Raw genomic sequence first — 23,535 nt, 5'->3', positions numbered from 1 at the left:
GATAAACTATTGATAAGTGCAGTGTGAAAACATCAATGGGATTATATCAAACGATAATTAAAAAATGTATTACTCTTTTGCAACTCTGTACCAGTATAAATGTGATATTCCTATAGTTTAGTATTGCTTGTGATCACAGGATTTTAGAGATTAAATTGTTGTACTATAATGAGATGAATTACAGCATGGTGTGCCACAGGGCAGCTCCCTCGGTCTCCTGCTTCTTCTTTTTTTCAACGATTTGTAAAATATATATCTTTTGCTTTGGCTAGGTATCAGGTAATATTGGTATTTTTAGTTTTATCATAAACCAGACACTTATCGCCCAAAGACAATAAATGTTGTCATACTAGCTGAGCTGATGTCTGGAGAGATGCTACAGGGGAAGACATCCCTGCAAACAAAACACAACACAGAGCTGCAATTGTTATTTTGAAATAGTTCAGTGCTGTAATGCTTTTGGCTGTTGGATGGGTCAGACATAAATAGCAGCAGAGAGTAGTGGTTTCATTTCTCAGACATCTTAAGGGAAAACAGATTTCACTGTTTCTGTCAAACAATAATAGAATCAAACAGGCAGTTATCTGAGAAATGCTTTTGAAAAGTAAAAACACTATTTGAGATGCAGTATTAAAGATGCATGGATGTGATTTTTATGTGTTCAAACACTTACACTCACCTACATTTTTATAAATGGCAATATTACAAATCCATTGATTAAAGTATGGGTTTTAATTTTATTTTTATTTTCTGAGAGCTCTTGAGAGTCATCCCCTAAAGTTTCTAATGAAATCATTGTTTTATAGCTCCATATGTACAATATACATATACATTATACAATTCCATATACAATACCTATACTTCCCCCTACAATACCTATATATTGATAGCCATAGAGGTTGTTGAACTATGAAACACCCCATGGATGCCTATATAGAGAATTTTTTTTTTATATTTATTTAATATTTTGGTCAGTGTGTGATAAACTGGCAGCAGGTCAACAAAAAGGGAACATAATTGCTAAAATTTCCTCTAGTGTAAGTTTTTTATGTGATTTTTGACATTTTTATTTGATTTGCTTGCTTTGTGGCTAATAAATTGCAATAAGATGATCTTTAGACATGTCATTACATCTGTAGGTAGGCTACATTTTATTTAGAGTACCACGATGTTACCATGCGAGTTTACTGTCTGGATCCCAGCATTTAAATGCAGATTCAAAGCATTCAGCATCTGACCCGTCGGCTGTTATTCACAGGCAAACGACGAAGTTTCACATAATGAAAAAGAAAACAGTGCGCGCGATGAGTTCTCTTTATTTAAAGTGGAGGAGGAGAGAAGGGGGGTTATCCAAGGTGTTTGAGACAGATGAGTGAGGTGGGGGTCGGGGAGGGAGGAGGAGGCAGGGACGGTAAATTGGGCGGACACATAAAAACTGCAAGGGGGCCATAGATGCTGGATCATTTGGAAAGTCTGGCCGTCCTGCGCACCACCCGCCCTCACGAGCTGAACTGGAGACGGATTGGAAACCCCGCTGCAGACCCCGAGCGCCGGCCTTCACCCCGACCCCGTCTCCTCTTGTCCGTTTAGAGGTGTCGCTAAAGGATTAATGAGCCAAAAAGGCACCCAGCTTCTCCTTTAAGGCTCATTTCGGCTCGGCTTCGTTTTTCGGCTTTGCGCCTAGGACTGCCTAACACCTTCCCGTTCATATTCACTTCATTCGAGGATACCTGTACCTCTACTGATGGTAAGCGCTCTTCCTCTGACACATTTACACATAACAGACCCAGCAGCGCAGCTTCTAGAAGTGGAACAATACAGGAGACAGTTTGTGACTATTAGTTTTGGTCTTTGGTGTTTCGGCGCGTCAACCGACTTCACTGCGAGTTTGGACAGCTTTTGCGGTAGAAATATACAAGGATACACGCTCATAAAAAAACTACAGTCTACCTTATTGGCACAGAAAATAGATAAAGTGATACAAAAGTGAACTTTGGGGACGAATAGCGCAGCAACGCTGGTGGAGCTCGTAGCAGGTTAAAGCCTTTTGTGCCGGAGACTTGTGCAGTTTAAACCAAAATGGTGAGCTAATTTCCAAACAGAGTGTCTTGTTTCTTTACGCCTGTTTTTCTTCAACACGATTCGAATTTTTACATTATTCCGATTTGTAACTTTTTCTGAAGTTTGGCACCGATCTAGCCCGATTAAACACCTGTATCTGCGTCGTGTCTCCCCAGTGCGTAATTTGAAAGATGGAGTTGACACAGCTCAGAATGAAAGCCAGAATAATAATTTAAAAAAACATTGTAAAATACTTTTACTTATTTCTAATTCTAATACAGTTCAGCTTCACATAAATGTTCTCATGAATAAACCATGCGTAACTGGGCCATTTCTGTCAAGTTAGGACAAAGTCTGCAAAAAAAGTCAGTGCCAACACATAACAGTAGCACAACTGATGTTATTCCGGTTTGTAATTGCTCGTCATTGTAATGTAAGGACTCACATGTTTTCACATGTTTTGTAACAAATGATTATAAAGTGGAATTGCGTCATTTAATACTGTAAAGCTGCAGCACAGAAAACGTTTTGCGGCCTGCAGGCGCATGGCGTCTTTGGCACAGTCCTTCGCTTTTCAACTCAAGTTTCTCTGCTGTGCTGCAAGGAGACAGACTCGTCAAACTTTGGGTGCGAAAGTATTATATGTTGACGTAATTATATATTTTAAAAAAAATCACGCGCGTCTGGCAGAGAGAGGTTTAATTTCTTTTGGTCGTTTCGGGAAAATAAATTGGCCCATGTGTTCATTTTTTTCTGGTTTATAGTTATGTTATTTAACACGCTTTTGCCTGTTTTGCAAATCATCTGGGAGTATTTATTTCCAGCGTTTTGTTTTTTTTTTAAATTTGGTTTGAAAAGAGCGAAATCTGCATTAAAAAAAGTCATGCAACTCATCATTTCTATCAGAGTTGTTGCCTCTCAGAATGCACTACAGCTAACAAAACCATTAACCTGCTCTCAGTGATCTCACTGACTGTGAATGTTCTTGCTGTTGAACTGCTCACTGGGAGCAAATAAAATCCCAAATCTACACCATTCAACAACAAGAGTGACTACAGGTCTGTTTTATTTCTGTCATCACAAATGAGGATATTGCATTCTGTTGGGCACATTGACTCAAAGCGAAGCCAGTTTGTAAAAACCCATTTGTTGTCAGGAATGTAAACAAACCATTTTAAATCTTTTTGAAAAACTAGTGTTTAATTTTTGTAAGATTTTTTCTTTGCAACTATTGAGTCATTATTTGGAGTAGCCATCAAAAGCATTTTGAACTGTTTGTAATCTAAAGCTTATTAACAAAAACCCCAGAAGGACATTTATCATGAAATATGGCAGCAGAGCAGAGAAACACAACTCCAGTGACTAAAAACACGTTGGTGAACAGATTACTGGCATCGAAAAATGATTAAAAAAAAATAAAAAATCAGGCCAGAGATTTGTCTGTTCCATGGTAACCTGTTGCTCTCCCTCCCTCCTTCCTGTCTTCCCTCCCACCATCACTGTCAAATTCCTCAGGAAACACATCTGAAGAGCCATGTGCATAGTCTGATCACATTATCTCTGGTCAGAGAGAGAGGGGGGCCAAGGGGGATCGAGCAAAGCCAAGGGCAGTTGACTGCTCCGGCCTAATTGCACCCTGGTCTGCATTTGTTGTTGCAAAATGTGCCTCTGTCTGTCGCTCAGTTCAGTTCAGAGTATGAATCTTCTTAAAACATTTTGTAATCTGCTGTCGCTGTTTGATCAAGAGGAGTAAATATGAGTTTACAGTGTTGATAAATGTGAAAAATCATCAAAAAATGAACCGAGTTTGGTGTAACTTCAAATGTTTTGCTTTACTTTCTTTTTTTAAAACCACAAATGGTGAAAACACGCCAGCAAAGTGAACGCGATGACTTTTTCCGGAGTTGAAAGTTACTCCCCGTCTGCCTTACATCTTCTTTCATCATCATCGCACCACTTTGAGTGTCTGTCTGTTTTAGCCTGCAGCTTTGTCAGTGGCTGGTTACAGTTACAAGATGTTCTGTATGGTCAGTGTTTTTGAGTGCTATGAATCCCTGTAATCATGGGAGAGGCCCTCGCTGTACAATGAACGTTTGTTGTAAGAGATGTGCACACACACACTCGCGCACACACACACGTTATCCCCCCACCCCATGGGTAATAGAGCTGATCATGTTCTGAACCCTCCTCTCTCTCTTTGCCACAGTTCTCACGAACATGCAAGCGGTGGCACACACTCGTACAGGCCCATTTAGCTCATGCACACAAACATTGAGCACATCACCCTTTTCTTCACACACACACTGGATCTAGTGTCATGACCGAGAACGGGAGGGGTCAATCAGAGGTCAAAGTCTAATGCTGTTAGGAAAAAGATCCTTGATTGCATGTACCGTGAGCCATGCAGGGGCCAAGACAATCCTACAAACACACACACACACACACACACACACAATGTTCCTGTTAATGTGCATCCTTACCGTGTAGTAATGCTTGGATGCTTTCCAGTGGAACAGGCTCCAAATGATGACCAAAGATCTACGTTGCTCCGGAGTAGAAACGTCTGTTCAGTGGTGTTGTTGTTGTGGTCACTCTGTTAAAAAATCAGTAATTTTATTAGGATGATTCAACAACATTTAACACATTTAAATGACGCGTAAAAAGGAATTGAGTCATTAGAGCCAAGTTGCTGTGCTTGTTAAAACCCCAGCAGAGGAAAAAAAAGACTGCTAAGGCAGAATCTTGTGTAATTTTTCAGCGTTAAAGGTCTCTGTTTCCTGCAAAAACATTCACAAAAATGTCCTTCGTGTTGTGGTTATACACAAAATTCAGAGCCAAATATACCCTACAAAAAACACAGCAGCGCTGAAGTACGACTCGCCTACTGATGACAGTGATGTCAAAGAGCAGAAGGCCTGTCATCAGCGTCACTTCAACCTGTGTGATCCCTCAAGTGGGGAAGCGTTACTAAGAGATGAGGCCCTTTTGAGATATTCAGTTCCTTGTCTGAAAAAGGTGATCTCAGTCGCTTGGAGGGATGAAAGGTTGACTGAGTTCACTTGGTTTCTGTAAGCAAACAGCCCTCTTGTTTTGGATATAGATTTTTACCCCTCCTGATCAAAGTGGTGTTATCAGCTCTTTGGTCTTGTGTGTAAACATGAGAGGATAGTTTGACTTATCTTTTGCTCTTGGTTATATTTTTGCTTATGAAACAGGTTTCTTATCAATCCCTGGAAAAGATGCAATAGTGTAATGAGGTGTGTTTTCAGTCTTAGGTGAGTGTAAGCGATCTGCTGTCTGTGTTGTGGCACATACCTCCTTACATTCCTGTTACAGTAAATAGCTAGCTTTGCCCATGAGCCAAAATGATAAGCCTTAAAGAGACACTGGGTCTCTCTCTTACACACACACACACACACACACACACACACACACACAGAATACCTTCCACTGCTCTTAGTAAATAACAGCCTCAAGTAACTGCATTCAGTTTATAATTGTTTTTATCTTTGTCTTTTAGGAACAGGGTCACTCCAACGTTCTCCTGCAGCCGCCCAACACCACTTAACATTTCCTGGAAGAACGTGTCCATTGCCTGCTCCCAACAAACATGGACTGTTTTCCCATGCTTTATTTTCTGTCGGTAAGTAAGTGGACCATGCCATTTCAATTTGTGGCATGTGACACACTGCCGCGCATCTCCCATTCTCCCCCCTTTCCTCTCTGTCCACTGAGTCACTGATTCATGCTGCCAGACTTGAACTGAAAGTCCCTATGGGGTGCTGGGCACTGTATGAGGAAGAGTTTTTCCAGTTAAATGTGTGCCACATAGTCACTGCTTTGCCCCATGGCTTGTTACAGGAGACTCCTTATCGAGTTAAGAATTTGCTCTGACCCGAGGGCTGCCTCTTCTATTTGTCTAATCATAGTGGAGGAGGGAGAGGGGGTGAAGAGGAATGGCCCTCAGATTCCATTCAAAAAAGTTCTTGAACCAGCTGTTTACCTTTGGAGGATGTCGCCAAAGATAAACTGCGAGTGGACTATCTGATCGGGGACTGCTTTACTGTAAACAAGGCGGACTGGGCTATTTAAGCCAATTAGAGTCTGCCTTCAGTGGGAACAGTTAGAGATTACTGGAGCTGGTGAAGGCATGTAGAAAAGGGACAGACAGTTAAAAATGGAGAACCGTCGATGTCTTTTTTTGTTTTCCTTCCCATCTGCTCTGCCTTTCCTAATCTTCTGTCTCTGCCGCTCCTCTCAGAGACATCATGATTCCTGGTAATCGAATGCTGATGGTCATTTTAATATGCCAAGTCCTGCTGGGAGAGAGCAACCATGCTAGTCTGATACCTGAAGAAGGGAAAAAGAAAGTACCGGGCCTGCAGGGTCGTTCGGCCGCTCAGAGCCATGAACTGCTGCGGGACTTCGAGGCCACGCTGCTGCACATGTTTGGCCTCAAGAAGCGGCCGCGGCCCAGCCGCTCAGCCACCGTGCCTCGCTACCTGCTGGACCTCTATCGGCTACAGTCGGGGGAGGCTGAGGAGGCCGGGGCGCATGACATCGCTTTTGAGTACCCAGAGAGGTCAGCCAGCCGGGCCAACACTGTGAGAGGCTTCCACCATGAGGGTAAGCAAAAAGATGGAGGATGTCGGTGTAATATTTAGGAGTACAAAAACAAAGCTGAAAATGTTGTCCTTAGTTGGACAAGAGATGATGAATGTATCATGTCAGCACAGAAACATTACGCCATGCTCGCTCTCGCCAAGCATTCCAATGATTTTGGTAGTAATGTATTTCATTAGAAAGGGCGAGGGCTGCTAAGTATTCGATGTAAAAAAAACATGTCCTACATCCCTTGAAACATGATTGTAAGGCCACTCCACCCATCTCACCATAACCAAGGAATCTAAGGATGTGGTCACCAAACACTGTCTACAGAGGGGCAAAAAAAAAATCTGCTAGACAAGCTCTCAAGAGCCTCATTTGACAAAAGTCTGCATGTTTGGTTAGTAGCTGAAAGAAAAGCATACCATCATATTACTGACTTACACTTCTCACCCCACCCAGCAGAATACGGCTTAAAAAAGCCCGGTCTTGGCCTGGAATCGGAGTGTGCTCGTCTCTTATGTCTCCAGTTTATATGGAGGGCTCTTTTAGAAGGACCTTCCTCAACGTGCAATTATCTTTAATGCTACTCTGCAGCCTTCTAAATAAAGCCCCTACTGCCAACAATGTGGGTGCTGAGAGCAGACGCTGCAGCTCTCTGCAGAGATGGAAAAACAGTCTGGTGTGATAGAAGGACTGGAAAGTTAGAAGGGTTTCTGTTTATTGTGACTTGGATCTGCTTAGTTTTAGCGACAAACGCAGAGGTCTCAATTAAACTCGGAGGAACTCCAGGGTACCCGATCTGTTAAATGTACGTCGAGGTTGGAAAGCTCGACTGAAACACGTTGGGTAAATGCTTGAGAATGGTCTTTGGCAGAGAAAAAAGGGTGATGTGCCGGACTTAGCGAGCGAGGACCGATCTTGTAGGGTGGTGAACTGAGCAAAATCGTGGAGCTTTAGGGCTACAGAACATGTCCGCCCTTAGGGGGAGGAGTGAGGAAGGAGGGATGAGTCAGCCTTAATGGGGCTTGTCAAACACACTGCCAGTGGTAGCACACGGCAACGTACCAAGGCTAGAAAGGAAGAAAGAGCACCGCCACTGAAGGAGGAACTTCCGCCTGTGATGCAATGTGTGTGTGCATGCATGTGTGCATTAGTTCCTACTGCTCTCTATAGTCATTTACCCTCCTTCTCCTTTGCTAAACTATGTTAATAACACACTTTGAGGCCCTCTGTGTGGGAGTGCTCGCTTCCATGGAAGCACCATTGTGAGACAGTGCAATTCAGTTGACTGATCTGTCCAAAACACCTTGAGTTATGGACAGTTGGGTGTAGTGGTGGAAGAAGTTTTCAGTTGCTTTACTCAAACAGAAAGTACTAGAACCACACTGTGAAAATACTCTGTTACAAGTGAAAGTCCTGCGTTGAAAATTTTACTTATGTTACTAAGTCAGTAAGTATAATCAGCAAAGAGTACTTAAAGTAAAAGTACCCCGTGGAAAAAAATAATAACACAAAAACACACCAAGATCTGCCAAATTATTGAAAAAATAGAAAATGACTGAAAAAATGTTGTTTTTTTTTATCAGAATAGTTGCTAATTAATTTTCTGCCAATCAGCTAATTGATTAGTCAGCTACTCATTTCAGCTCTACTTTTGTAAAGTGTTTGGAAATTGAATTTATAACAAAACATGATATTTATAAACTCTAGTTTAGGTTTTTATGCTAAAATCTAAATTTATTAAGTAACTAAAGCTGTCAGATAAATGTAGTGAATTAACAAGTACAGTATTTCCATCTGAAATGTGATGGAGTAAAAGTATAAAGTGGCATGAATAGAAAATACTCAAGTAAAGTACACTTACCTCAAATTTGTACTTAAGCAAAGTACTTTAGTAAATGTACTTTGTTACATTCTACCACTGGTTGGGTGAGGGGACATGTTTACAGGACAGGTAACCATTCATCTTGAACCAAGCCAGAAAGATGTTCTTTTTATTGGCTGTGTGTACGACATTACTTTTCCCTTTATTTCAAGTATTTCAAAGTGTTTTTGTGAATTAAACCACAAAGTGCAGAGTACCTAAGTGTGCACTTTTCTCATTCTGAATAACCTTCGATTGAGGATTTGAACACACTGAATCCACTCACAAGACCTCCTTTCCCATGGGCTTCAGATAAATGAGATTCTACTGTATTGTCTGACTCCTTAATGATTATTCATGATGAAAATGATAAACGTCTTAAGTGAACAAACTGCGGAGCTAATCAAAAACACAGCAGGTTTTAATAATGAGAACCACCTGGGTAAGATTAGGGCCTGGGTGTGAAATAACAGGGGTGGATTGAGCAGGAAAATAGTAGACACAACATTCCTTTCCCCAACAATGGTGATCTTGCCAGAAATCTGCAGACTGAGCGTGGAACAGGGAGCCTCCACTGTGTTTATACTGTAGCTGTGGTACGTTAATCACCACCCTCCTTGTAATGCATGTTTCAGCAAAGTGCTCAGGGAAAGGCATTGAGAGAAGGACTGGATAATCCTTATAGATAGATAAGGAAGCGTGGACGATGTGTATTTATATGCCTGAATATCCCAGAGGCCTTGAAAAGTGTGCATGATGTGCATTCTTTTGTGTCAATTAAGCCACGTTAAAATATGAAGTACGTTTCATTTTATTATCTGTCGGTGCTGTTTGGAGGTCAAAGAATTAAATACGGGATGAAGGCTCTTCATGGAAACTTAAATGCTGAATATTTTTTAATTTGTAAGATGTAAATATGAAGTACAGTTGTGAGTTTACTTTCTACTAAGGTTGTCAAACAATAATTTTACTGAAAAATTGGGATAATCGTAGATTTACAATGGTTAATTGTGACTAAAAACATTTCTCAAATCAAGTTTTCAATTACATTATTACATTTTTGTTTTGAAGTCCACGCTGACAAGGAAGAGCATTTCTTATCAGACCGACTTGCAAAAAACTGCATGGGACTAGCATAAAGTTGGCATGTCTGTAACGGGGAGTCATGAGGACCTGCAGAACCCCATTTTCATTCAGATAACACGAGCTCATGCTGTTTTTCCATCGCCAAAATTTGGCCTAAATTTAGCTTAACTTAGGATTTTTATTCAGCCGACGTTCTAGCAGTCTAGCTTTAAAACAGCCCAGTGCAGCCTCTTAAAGACAGGAATGTTGATTAATTTTTAACATTTTTAAAATAAAATAAACGTGTTATGTACGTTAACGCTGACAGCGTATAATGCAGCAAATCAAACTTTTCTTATTTCTCATTTTCAGAGCACATGGAGAGGGTGCATGAACTGGATGATGGGGAAACTGCGCCCTTTCGCTTCCTGTTCAACCTCAGCAGCATTCCAGAGGATGAGCTGCTCTCTTCTGCCGAACTGAGGCTCTACCGTCATCAGATCGACGAGGCCATCGCCGACGCCTTCTCAGACAACCAGGGGCTTCACCGGATAAACGTGTACGAGGTGCTGAAGCCCCCACGGCCAGGGCAGCTAATCACGCAGCTCTTGGATACGCGGCTTGTGCGCCACAACACATCACGCTGGGAGAGCTTTGACGTGAGCCCAGCCGTGCTGCGTTGGACTCGCGAGGGCCTCCCAAATTACGGGCTGGCCGTGGAGGTGCTGCATCTAAACCAGACACCGCGCCACCAGGGCCGTCATGTCCGCGTCAGCCGCTCACTACACCAGGAGCCTGGCGAGGACTGGGAGCAGCTACGCCCCCTCCTGGTTACCTTTGGCCATGATGGGAAGGGTCACCCGCTGACCCGCCGGACCAAGCGCAGCCCCAAACAGCGGGGGCGTAAACGCAACCGTAACTGCCGGCGCCACGCACTGTATGTGGACTTTAGCGATGTGGGCTGGAATGACTGGATAGTGGCGCCCCCTGGTTACCAGGCCTATTACTGCCACGGGGAATGCCCCTTCCCTCTGGCGGATCATCTGAACTCAACCAACCACGCCATTGTTCAGACACTGGTGAACTCTGTGAACAACAACATTCCCAAGGCCTGCTGCGTGCCAACAGAGCTCAGCGCCATCTCCATGCTCTACCTGGATGAACATGACAAGGTGGTCCTAAAGAACTACCAGGAAATGGTAGTGGAGGGCTGCGGCTGCCGCTAAAACACAGACTGACAAAAACTTGGACATGAAAAAGCAACATGGACGCTAAAACAAACCAGAAGGTCTTTTACTCCCAAAAATGTTCACTTGGACCCTTATTTATAACTTTTATGTTGAGGTGTATGTTTGTCTCACTTTTTTTGTTTCCTTGACAATATGATCATATATTTTGACAAAATATATATATTTATATCTACATATTAAAAATAAATTGAGTCCTTATTTTAAACATAAAAAAGCTGTACAACTTTTCATAATGTACATTAGATTGTATAAGGTTTTTTTATTGAGAAAATAGTAAAAACAATCTAAAAAGTAAAGTTTATTTACTGGTAATATTTATTGCATTCATATGATATACATTTTTGAGAAAAAAAAATAAAAACATAAATTGCTTCCAATAACACATCCAAGCAGATCACAAGATGCACCCTTTGTCTGTTTGCGTAAATTAGAGCACTGCGTGTCACTACACTGATTTTTTTTAGGAATCAGAAATAATCAGAAATGTACATTGACCTTAATTAATGTCTTTGAATTAATATTAGGCTGATTTTAATAAGCCCCTTGAAGCAAATCCATTTGACCTTTTTGTAAAATAATTAATAATCTGTAATAACTAGCGACTTTAAGGAAGTTATAATAAAAATCAACAGTAATTATTTTTTACTGTTTTAACATGAACTTATACAAATTCTAAGCCTAGTGCTTCCTGGTGGCCTTTTAAATGTGTTCCAATTATTTTTTAGCTGAAGAAAAAGCAGAGAAATCTTTCTGATTTTACTCTGTCTTTCCCAAATAAAAAATGGTTTGGTTTATTATCTGGCCTCTCACCAACTTTGAATGATTCACACTTCATCAAAGAAAGACAAATAGTGGAAATGATTACCCTGCGGTTCAGCATATTCTCAATTTTCCCCGTATTTCCAACGACAGAAGCTGTTACAGAAATGGTATGCCATTTCAAAGCCAGCGGGCCTCTGGGTTAGAGCCTTATTGTTCTCAAATTTCACTTTTATGTCAATTAGGCTAACATGTGGTGGTTGGACACTCGCTAATCCAATTGCAGCCGGGGCGGGTTGTTGAGCCCGACTGTGAGAGAGTGATTCTATTGTTCTTGACGTCCCCACATTGGGGGCATGATTGTGGCCGATGCGTCCTACCCCTGACACAAGGCGGCTGAGTCCTCAGAAGAATCAAAGGTTAGACGCTCTGTCTCCTGCCTTTGTCTCCGGCGGCTCATGCCGGCAGAGCAAAGACGCCTGTCTCCAACCTGTGCCCCTTCACACAATAGGCTTCTACATCACTTATTTACAAGCTGACGGCTGGCCCAAATTATATGATAATGTTTAGAGAGAGCGACTCCTTTGAACTGTTGGGGGACGTTGGCTGTGCATTGTTTCGCGGAGAGTGCCCTGTACATCATCGTGTCTGATGTACAGGGGTGCACATTATTACAAAGCTGCGGTATAATCATTTAAAGGGATTTTTTAACACGTTAAAACTACATATTTAATCCTTTGAAACCTGAGCAAATTGGCTTGATTTCTTTCAAAAACATTGGAAAAAAAGCAATGAGCAGCAAAAGAAGAAATGACCCAAATATTAGCACAAAAAATAGTGATAAGTACAACAAAGATACCCCCCAAAATCTGTATAAAAAAAACAAGAAAAAGAAAGTTAAACAAAACAACAACATGACATGAAAAAGGTCAAAGTTTTGATCCTTATAAATACAGTTTTTCCCTCACTTTTTAAAAAATACATTTCTAAATCTACTTATTTCTCGCAATTTGTGGAATATTTCTTACCAAGTCGTTTTTTTCCCTGTGACTTTGAAAGAAATCGCACCAGTTTGCCTAAGCTTTAATGGTTTCATACTTATGAAAAGCGTCTAAAAACAGCACAAGAAAATGATAAAGCTCCAGGTTTCAAAGGATTGAAACTAACCCCTAACCCTATCCCAGCAGACTGGTGTCAGTTTTTGTTTGTTTTTTGAATATATATATATATATATATATATATATCTTGACTGGTATGATGTGCCACCTAAAATAGTTACAACTCTGGACGATGTATGGCAAGTCTGGATTGTTAGTTTCTTCTCTACTGGGGCATGCGCAGGCCCTCAGGCCCTCTAATGGCCGCTGGGCTTCTCTTTGATGCCTGCATATCAGCGTCAAAAAATGAGGGGGAATGCTAAAGGAGGAGAAGACGGAGAAGAATTTCATTTTGAAGTGGCTGAAGGCAGCAGAGAGGGGGCTGAAAGGGGGGCGGGTACATGTTTGTGTGTGTTCGGGAAGAACAGGGATAGGAGGGTGTCTTTTCAGCAGTTTGACACAGCAATTACAACATTTCAACTGATCTCCTCCTGAAGTTGAGATACCATCAGCCAGTTATGATAATTGTCTGGCCTGTTCATTATCCTACTACCCTACACAAAGACAGGATGCGTGTTTATTAAAAGGCTCAGAGAGGGACGTTTATATAAGCTCAGCACACCTGGTGAGCCTTACAGGGCTCCAACACATTTTAATGGTCAAAATTTCAAAACTTTTCAATGCCTTTTCAAGGACCCATAATAATAATTCTTGAAAAAGCTTGCCCTATACGCCTTGCATTTCTCAAACTTATTAGATTCAAACTGTATTCAAACATAATTTCATCTGTCTTGCATACATGAAGAAAGTGATGAAACGATGAAACAATGAAATGATACTACACGATACGATATGATACTATACGATACGGTAAGATACGATATGATACAACTTTAATTTCACTTTACACCTAAATTTATTTTGCATCCTCAAAAGGCGGGGAGAAAATGAAGAAACTTTCATGTTGTTGAACAAAAAGTCATACATCATCGACAGCTACAGAAGATAAATTTGCCGCTGTATAACATAATGTCTAATTCACGCAAGATGACTTCAACAGTTTCATTACTCAAAAATTCCATGACTTCTCCAAAACTTTTTTTTTTTACCAATGCCAAGACTTTTCCAGGCCTGAGAATCCTGTATTTAGTTCTCGAGTCGAAGTTTGTGTATGGCACAAAGTCCCAAAATACCTCACTGAGTGCCATCAGCCATGTGATTGTGAAGGGAAATAGAACGTGAGTGTGTGTGTGAGGGACAGTGGGCAGGGGGGTTGGGGTCTATTACAGAATGAGTCCTTAAAAACAGATTGAGGTCTTTGTCATGCCTATGTGACGTGCCATTCAGTCTCCTGTAAGTGCTCGTTCTCACGCAATTACAGGTGAGTCATTATGCAGCAGATCTATTGACACTGCTCGCCTAATTGACTGGGTGAAGTCTTCAAAAAGCTTTTTATTTGGACGTTCCACCGTAAAAGCCAAGTGTTTATAGACAGTAAACCTCCCCGCAGGAACAAAGGGAGATGATCCTCGCTCACATTGCCTCGTTTGAGTGGGTGCACTCCATACTTCCACTGCTGAAATCCAGCCGCCCCCCCCCTTAGTTACCAGATGTTAGGGATCTGAAATGAGTGTGTAAATCAGGCTTTCATTTAAGTCACGTGTCACAAAAGCACATCAGAAACATAATTGCTACCTATGAAAATTAGTTTTTTGTGTTTCAGTGAAGTTAAAGTGATAGTTCACTTTTTGACATAAGGTGACTGTAAATCCTGTTTTCAGAGTTAAAGCCGACAGCCACACGTTCTCTCTTAAACAGCTCATTGGAGGTAATGTCTGGGGGGGGAAAAGTAGTTTCAATTTACTCACAGACCTGACAGGAGAAAAAAAAGTCTTACAGTTCATTGTGTTGTAGTTTTAAATCTCCTATGTTTTCTATATGACGTCTCTTTGACCGACTGAAGGCTAAATCCACACTAATACATTTTCTGCAGAGTGTTTTAACACCATTTTAGAAATAATCTCCATTCATAGACACATGACTGAAAACACATATCACATGACAATTCACTGGGCATCGACGAGCTAGTGTCTGCTCTAGGCAGGGCTGACAAATCCACTGGACACGAGAGTTGTCACAAATAAGGTGGTAGCAACAATTATAAAACGGATTTAATTGCACAACAGCTGCTAGCAATGACAGCAAGGTCAGTAACACCTGTAGATAGTTATCCATGGTCAATTAACCACTGGTGGTAGAGGCTGATGTTGTTTGTTTTCTTCTGCAAAGGGTCACGTGATGCGTGGCACACCTGAGACAAGGTGGGTGTGTGATCATCTTCCAGAGTCTCCATCTTTGCAGACTAAAATGCAGTTCCTGAGTTTTCAAACTTGACAGGGTCAGCAGCGTTTTCATAGGTCTCTGCTGCAGTTCAGAAATAACGTGGATGCTAGGTGAAAACGTACACAAGTTTATATATTTTTTTTTTTACCAGAAAAGCATTAGGGCGGTTGTTTTTCTGTCATGTATAAAAAACACACTGTACCTTTTATGTTTTAACAAAATTATGTTCACTAGTGCAAAACAGCTTTTAGGTCAGTACTCCTTCGTGCTGTTTACACATTTATGTTTTGACAGTTTATCAGTGCATCCAGGAAGTTACAAATGTGCTTCCTTCCTATGCACAAATTGGCAGTTTTGTACTTTGACTTTAAGGCCACATCCACTCAGGCTGCAACTAACTATAGTTTTCATTGTCAATTTAATTGATTTAACTTATGACATGTAAAAAAAAACAAAAGAAAAAAAAACACAGCCAACTGCCCAACATTCAAAGATGTCCAGTCAAAAATTATGTAAAAGGAAAGAAAGCACAAAAGCTCATGTTTCAGATGCTAGAAAGAGCTAATGCATGGCTTTTTTTTCGTACTGAAAGTACTTCAGCAATTAATCGATAATCATCATTGCTGCCTATTCATTTCATGTCGATGTACAACATACTCGACTAACTGTTACAGGTGTAACATCCACAGATGCAGATAGGTTAGAAAACGTCTATTTTTCTCTTCAGTTTGGCATTGTCTCACACGAAACCATAATGTTTTTTACCCTTCGACGTGAACCTGGAAAACCCCTTTGTCACACTGTCGAAACTGGAAAATAGCTATCTCATGGTGTAGTGTGGATGAGTTTTTTGAATTTTAAAAAGCCTTTATTCTTTCACCCCCAACCCTTTTTGTGATATATTGTTTTGTACATCCAACAATGCAATAAAAGCAACATTTTTTTGTGTATCTTGTCAGATGACTTCATGAGCATGAAATAGTGATTTCACTGAGTCTGAATGTAGTGCCTCAATAAGTACTGTGAGCTTGTTTAACATGTAACATTTACAACCCACTATTACATCACTGTTCTGTTCGACAACAAAAACTAAAAACTATCACAATTACCAAACACCTGTTGTTTGCTCAGCTACATTAAAACCCTAATAACTGATCAGAGGAGACCGATTAAGTTAAACCTGCCAGGACTGAGCTGAGCAGATCCTTAGTGATGGTAATGCCCAATTTTGTTGGCTGCCAACATTTGAGATTTGAGACCCACAAAAGAAGATTCAAAGGAAACTGTCCAGAGCAAGGTCTGAGGCATTGTTTCTGAGATCTGCTCGCTTCCATCATATTAGGGTGGTGGCTTGGCACGGGCGGTGTCACGGTATTACAGTATACCAGGGTGTGATTTTAAATACCATCAAAAATACAGACTCCCATCTTTCGGTTAACTGCATACCGGAGAGACTGCATTCAGGATGTTTTCCATGCAGTGTGCATCATGTGTCCTGGTGGTTACGCCGGTGCTGCTGCAGAGCTGCTCACTCTTACTCTCTACTGTATTTCCACACTCAAAAGCACATACTCCACCCATTTACAAAGCCAGACATGCTACTACCTCATCAACAACAAGGTCCTGCAAATGTTTCACAGTAAAATGCCTTGTGTGAACAACTGAAGGCTTTTATTTTGAAAGAAATAGAGGAAAGGTTGAGTAAAACACATAAATTTGTATTTTGTCATGTCTGACAGATAAAGACTTTGGAACTGCAGTAAAAGGTGGTATAGAGTCAATATTATTATCAAAAGACCATTTCCACAGTCTATTTTTTGCTGAAAACAGCGCACGTCATGCGTTAAAAATCGGCAAAACTACATTTTTGTAGATGTGCTGCACCTGAGCAGTGCTTTTCACGCCGTAAGTGTGGCTGCTTTAACATAGTAACATAGGCACTGAAAAAAATGCAAAAAAAGGTTCTGTGACATGGAAGTCTTAATCTCGGTATCTTGTGTTTCTCTGTTTAATAAAGAAAATAGGTGTAAGAACCTAGTACTTTGGATGGTGTTTTCACCGCATACTGATTCCATCATATACCATATACCCCAGTAAGGTATGAAAGTATGAAAAAATAGATACCACCCAAGCCTGGTGACAACAGTTTTGAACGGCAGTGATCTAAAAACGTTTGCACTTGGTATAAAGAACAAAAGAACAGCTGTGAGTGATACTCTACTGTACAAGAACAAGCGTTTATAGACCATGTGAGGAGGACAGGATGCGTCACGCTGTACCGCGCTACAGTCCCAAACTGGAAAGAGTTAGTCGACGCTCTCTTGTTCCTGCTCTCTCTGTTTGGTAGATAATCAGGAGGGGCTATCGTGATGATAGCTCATGTCAGTGCCGCTCGAGGTCACGGCCTCTTGTTTCACTCTCCCACTCATACTTCCACACACATGCACGCACATACACACACATTCTTTCTTATAGCCTTTTTCAGGGTATATCATTTTTACACAAAGACCAGAGCACACATTCAACACACAGGTCTGAAACCTTAGACCCTCCCCGCTGTCCATCTGTAGGGGTTATCTGTGTGACACCTCCTCTCACCCCTGTCTGTGACTCATCTCCACTCATCACACACACCTCGGAGCTGGCACATGGCAGCCGGGACGCTCCACGGTGCATTTGAGGGGATAAGGCTGTCATCGATGGAATACTTTGACCTCGGGGTCACAGGCACAAAACGCGTACACACAGGCTCACAGTGCAGTGCGGTACAGTGCATGTTGTGATGGTAATAGTAGAGGAGAATGTTAGTCTTGAGGGTTCAGACACAGGTGAAGTCATAATGAAAGCAAGTGCACTGCTTTAGTAAACAAAAAAGGAGTATGCAATCATTGGCAAATTACACTCAAGGTTCAAGGTCTTTAGGGCAGGTAGTTTCCAACATCAGTTATGTGGTCAATCATAGGTATTTTTCTTTTTGCTGGAGTTGGGTTTTTTACTTTCTGCTTTTATGAAATTGCCTGATTTTATTTACCCAAGTACTTAAATGTTTTAAATTCTGGTCCAACAATGTAAAGCAATTTGGACCTTAGTTTGAAAAGTAATTTAGAAATAAAGTTTATCATTATTATTATTTTATATCACTTGAAAGCTGTGTTTCTAAATGCATAAACCATTTTAAGATCTCTATAGCCCTTATTTTACAGAGGTCGCACTACAGGGTCGCTAAAATACCCTTTTTTACACAGAACCAAACAACAGCACATCATCAGCTCCAGTGTGTTTTTTGGAAATGCAGTGCAAAAAAACAAAAAAAACAAAACAGAACTGCAAAATAAAATGTAAAAAAATAATGTCTTTGTGGATTTGGTTGAGTCACACCAAGACCTATTCTGATTTTTTTGATAGCAAATACTGATGATAGAAAAAATGTAAAAAAGACTATGACCATGACTGTAATCAAAAAGACTCAAAAACAAACAAAATATTAATAGGTACAGGTCATTTGGGGGTCTTGTGTAATTTCTCAAGCAAATTTGCAACAAATTTAAAAAAAAAAGAATGAACTGCTAAACTGACTATCTTTCATTTTGCGGCTGTAAGTCGGCCAATGTTAAGACGGCAAAATTAAGATTTTCTGACTTGCACAACCTACATGATTTTTTTAAAAATTAACTGTTAGTTGGAGCCCTACACTGCCTCTTTAGGTGATTTTGGTTACATTAACAGCAAAGAAAACACGGTTGCTAACGAAAAGAAAAAAACTGAAAACACTTATTCTGACTGACAGTTGTTAGGGTTTTAGTCATTCTCACTCTCTATGAGCTTTCTTTAACTGACAGTGTGTGTGTGTGTGTGTGTGTGTGTGTGTGTGTGTGTGCGTGCGTGCGTGCGTGCACGCTCTTGCCTTTACACGCACACTTAAGTACACGGTTATAAATGTGCAGTTGCTCACTCCGCTCAGGCTGTTAGCTCCCCTGGTGTCTGTCACTGGTGTTAGAAGAAAAACAATGAAGGCCTCTCAAAGAAAGCTTAATAACAGTAATTGCTGCCTGAGTGATTAGAAAGAGTATCAGATATTTCCATCTTGACAACTGTTCCCAAACAAAGCATACAGGAATGGAGGGTCTGGGCCATGGAGTGTACGAGTGATTGTGTGTGTAGAGGGGGTTACACACTAACTGTGTGATTAAACCCCCTCAACACTCGATTCTCTCACCGAACCTCCCCGACTGGGAAGGGATCGCAGTGGAAATTTCCACTTGTTGAAGAAACAATCCGTGGGTTTAAAATTTGGTGTCAAGTGCCAGTGTCGCTGTGCGGACGGAATGCTTCTTTTGTGGGCGAGTCTCTGGTGTAATTTCGGGCAGGGCAGGGTGTCCCTGCAGTAGGCCTTTCTTCCTCGGGCCCTGTGCAGTTTCATTAGATACGGCTAATGAAAAGATGGCTGCTGGACAGCCCGGCCCCCCGACGCTGCTCTGGCCTGTATTTAGAGCCCCCGCCTCGCCTCTCCCACTGAACAGGTGTGCTGGCTGGCCCTCCAGCACTACAGCAAGTCACTGAAAACACTTTTCATCCTCATCTTCTCTCTTACAGGCTGCAGAGCGTTATTCTCACCAGTTTATGTTACAGAATTACTCTCATTTAAAGCAACTTGTTTACTCCCATTAACCTTTAGAAACCTGGAGCAATGTAATTTTTCTTGTGCTGCTTTTGAATGCCTTTCACATGTTTTTAACACCTTGAACTGTGAGCCAATTTGTGTGATTTTTTTTAAAAACACGGACAAAAAAAAGCAACTAGCAACTTGAAATGTTCCATGAATTACAATAAATTAGTATCTGTAGAAAGTTATTGTAAAATAAAACAGGGGAAAATGTCAAGGAAAAAAAAATATATATGTAAAAACGCTATCATAATTACACATTAAATGTTGTTAAAGTATTATTATACAGTATATATTACACTTTTTCTATATTCCTTCCTTGTTATTTTTTGGTTTGCTTATTGTTTATTTTCAAGTAATTTACTTCTACTTTTTACAGTGTTTTTGCTAATGTTTTGGTCATTATTCCTTTCATAACTCATTGCTTTTTTCACATTTTTGAAAGAAATCACGCCAATTTGCTCAGGATTCAAGGGGTTAAAGGCCTTTATCTTTTCATGTTATAACTCTGTTTTTTATCAAATGAACAAGCATCGTTTTAAATTTATTTCGATTATTCAGTGTTGTGCAGTTCAGGCTTCACAAGAGCTATAACTAAAAGTTGAACTAAGTAAAAAATAAACTAGTTTACTTTAATTTCTTTATTGTTTGCTTTTAACAAAACAGGCTAAAATCTTGTGATCATCATTCACTCACAGATCAACCTAATTTGCAGAATGAATGTTGGTATTTTATATTCCTGCAAACCACAGATGTTATATTTGATCGTTATTATGTCATGTCATTGAAATTTTATGTTCCAATAGCTCTGTGTTGATGTGTTATTATGTTCAAGCACAAATACCACTTGGCTATGGATCACATTTTGGCATGAAACACCCACTGTTGGTGGTGCAATCCTGAAAAATGCAGCAATGTCTTGGTAAAATAACAACTGCTTTTGGTGGCGCCAACCTCAGTGAAAACACAGCAAGGTCTTGGTAAAAACACCCATGTTTGGTGCCTGAAAAAAAGAAGCCAGTGGAAACGCAGCAATGACTCACTAAAAAACAACTAGTTATGTTGTTTGTTGGTCTCAAACAGTGGACTGCAGCTTAGCAGGTGTCTCACCTCGGTGTCACGCCATCCACCATCCCCTCCACCTCCTGATGTCAAACCCGGCTCATATAATATGTCACTTTGGAAATGTTATGATACATATGAAACGTGAAAATGTAACATATGCATGGTTTGCATAAATGTACAATACCAACATTTTCTTCTGGTGACTGAGCTGCGCAGATATTTCCTAAGACTTAAGCTTCAACTCCATGGATCAATTTAAATTCCTTACTGCTGTGGCCGATGTTTGCTTGTTTTGTCAGACCCTGCAGGAAAAATTCACAGAAAAAAAAGAGATTTTATCTATTGGAAACCAATACAGACCAAACCAAAGTTCCTCAAATATTTACGTGATTTGGCTTAACAGTTTCAGTAGCTGCACTGTCTAAATTGCAATTTGCACTAGTCATGCAGGTATTGTGTCGAAGTCTTTTTAAATTGTGTTTCCCTCCTTTTAAAATGCGTAGTACCCCTCTCAGTGGTTATGTAAAGAAAGAGGCTCAGATTTAGGTAGAGAAAAAACATTTGAACAGGGAAACTGTCTTCACAAAAACGGCATGCTGGGTGCTGTTAATCCTTGGTGTAAAACGGCTGTATAACAAAGTGTGTGAGCGTCATTGACTGTCCTAACCCTTTCCCCTTATTTAAGTGCTGAAAATAAAAAGTATTTTGTTTTATATATTTTATCATATAAATATAAAATTATTGCAATTATAAACATAGCATAGGGATATTTTTCCCTGTGGATACATTTCTAATAATCCTCCCCTTTTTTAAAAAACAAAACAAAAAAAAAACAAAACTAATTTTCAAGTAATTTTTTGTCATATTTTTGTAATTTCTTGCAATTTTCGGGACATTTCTTGCCAAGTTGGTCATTGACTTTTTTCCGCCATGATTTTGAATGAAATCAAACCATTTTGCTACATTTTAAAGGGTACAATAGTTTGTGAATAGTGACCAAACGCAGCACAAACTAATAAACTAATGACAATCCAGGTTTCAAAGGGTTAAGATTTTGTATTCTTAACCTAACCTACCCAATTTACCAAAACATACAGTCCCCCATGTTTTTTTCTAAACCTCAGCTACGTAAATTTATGTTATGTGCATAATTTGTGGTAATCTGTTAGCTATTATATGATCATATGATGATACGTTTACAATCTATTTAAATGCACAAATTTGAGATAGAAATCGAAATATACGGAGGCTGCTATTTTATGAATATGTATTGCCCTAAAGACAGTCCAGTAAAAACAAGTGGCAACATAAAGTGTCACATATTCTTCTCACATCCTTGTCTTTATTTACACATGTGGCAGGAAATTACAGACAGCGAGTAAAGCGAGTATCCCTAAGTTCATTTAACAATCTCCACCGCTCTGAAGCCTTTGGCAAACTGAGACGCTGTAAAAAGCCTCCTGTAATTAGACAAAGCTGTTTATGCACAACTGCTCCATCTCATCCACCCCATCCCCTTCCCTATGAAACACTAATTTGCCTTTCAGCGTGATAATAGTTGATATACAGTACAGCGTCATCAGCTGACAGCTCATTGTTTCGCTCTGCTTACTTACAGAAGCCCGTTTCGACTACTGGCAGCTTCTCCCTTTCAGGTGCATAAATATCTGAGAAGAAAAGTGGTGTTTGGCTGGAGCGCAGCCCCAAAGTTAGATCTCAGTGTTTATTTGCTAACAGACTCCCTCTGTGTTCATACGCTGACCCTTTGTGTGGCTCTCTGAGAGGCAGGTGGATTGTGCCTCGGGCTTGCGGGCTACAGTTTGAAAGCAACAACGTGAAACCGGAGCTGTAACACGACCCCGAGGCAATTAGGTCCACAATGAGGACGTTTTTTTCGCATTCACTCCTTTTGTGTTGCTAAATACTATTTAAGAGCAAATAAAATGAGGAACTTGGGTGCTTTGGCAGAGAGGCCGAGGAAAATGTACAACCTGGTAGCAAATCAGCGACAGATTAAGTTTTTGTGCCTGAGCGATGGCAGCTTGTCGTACATAAGATGAGGGAGCATGTCTCTCCTTTGATGTCGCCCTACCTTGTTGTGCTGCGTTTTTAAGTATGTGTATACACAAGGAGGGGGGAATGGGTGGAGTGGACAGGATTGTAGGATGCAAGACTAATGGAGACCATTCTGGGGGGGAGGTTTAGCACCGCAGACCCTTCACCGTGTCTGCAGACATGCTGTGAAAGCGGGAAAGGTGCAAGGAGGGCTGGAAGAGAGCGAGAGAGACCCTACAGCTCCTTCCCTCCTTCTTCTTCTCTCCCTCCTCCCTTCCATTGCTATATAACCTTCCCTGAATGGAGTGTGTCTACCGGATCTGCCCAGGATGAAATGTCATATCTTAGACTGATCCTTATCTCTTAATCGCTTCCTTTGTCTCCCATGATTCCCCAGACCCTCCCTGACTTCCCTCCTCGGACACGGCCCTTTGATGTGTCAGCCACGGTTAGGGACGCTGGGGGTGGGATATTTGTGGTGTGTGCATGCATGTGTGTGTGTGTATGTGTTTTAAAGTGGCGGTCTGGTTCTGCTCTGAGCTAACAAGAGCCCCAGAGGTTATCAAGATTCGATGGTGGAGGAGACTGCTGGAAAGTGTTGCAAAGAGTGCAAAGAGATGGTTTGTGTTACTGCATGTGTGTATGTTGCTAAGAATGTGCACATGTACTGCAGGAGTAATATGGACAGTGATGTGTTCCCGTGTG

The 23,535-nt window shown here is 40.8% G+C and overlaps 1 protein-coding gene across 1 annotated transcript; it reads left to right on the top strand.

Annotated features, from left to right (window-relative positions):
- Positions 1–1,595: 1,595 nt before the first annotated feature.
- bmp4 (bone morphogenetic protein 4) lies at positions 1,596–15,997 on the top strand. Its single transcript, XM_042501379.2, has 4 exons — positions 1,596–1,747; positions 5,582–5,704; positions 6,323–6,687; positions 9,971–15,997. Exons 3-4 carry the CDS (start codon positions 6,330–6,332, stop codon positions 10,822–10,824), a joined length of 1,212 nt encoding a protein of 403 aa, XP_042357313.1. The 5' UTR covers positions 1,596–1,747; positions 5,582–5,704; positions 6,323–6,329; the 3' UTR covers positions 10,825–15,997.
- The last annotated feature ends 7,538 nt before the right edge of the window (positions 15,998–23,535 follow it).

This window comes from Plectropomus leopardus, chromosome 14 (assembly GCF_026936395.1).
Source record: "Plectropomus leopardus strain MGB_pleo_1.0 chromosome 14, ASM2693639v1, whole genome shotgun sequence".
Classification (NCBI taxonomy): domain Eukaryota; kingdom Metazoa; phylum Chordata; class Actinopteri; order Perciformes; family Serranidae; genus Plectropomus; species Plectropomus leopardus.
This window is presented reverse-complemented; position numbering and strand designations above follow the sequence as displayed.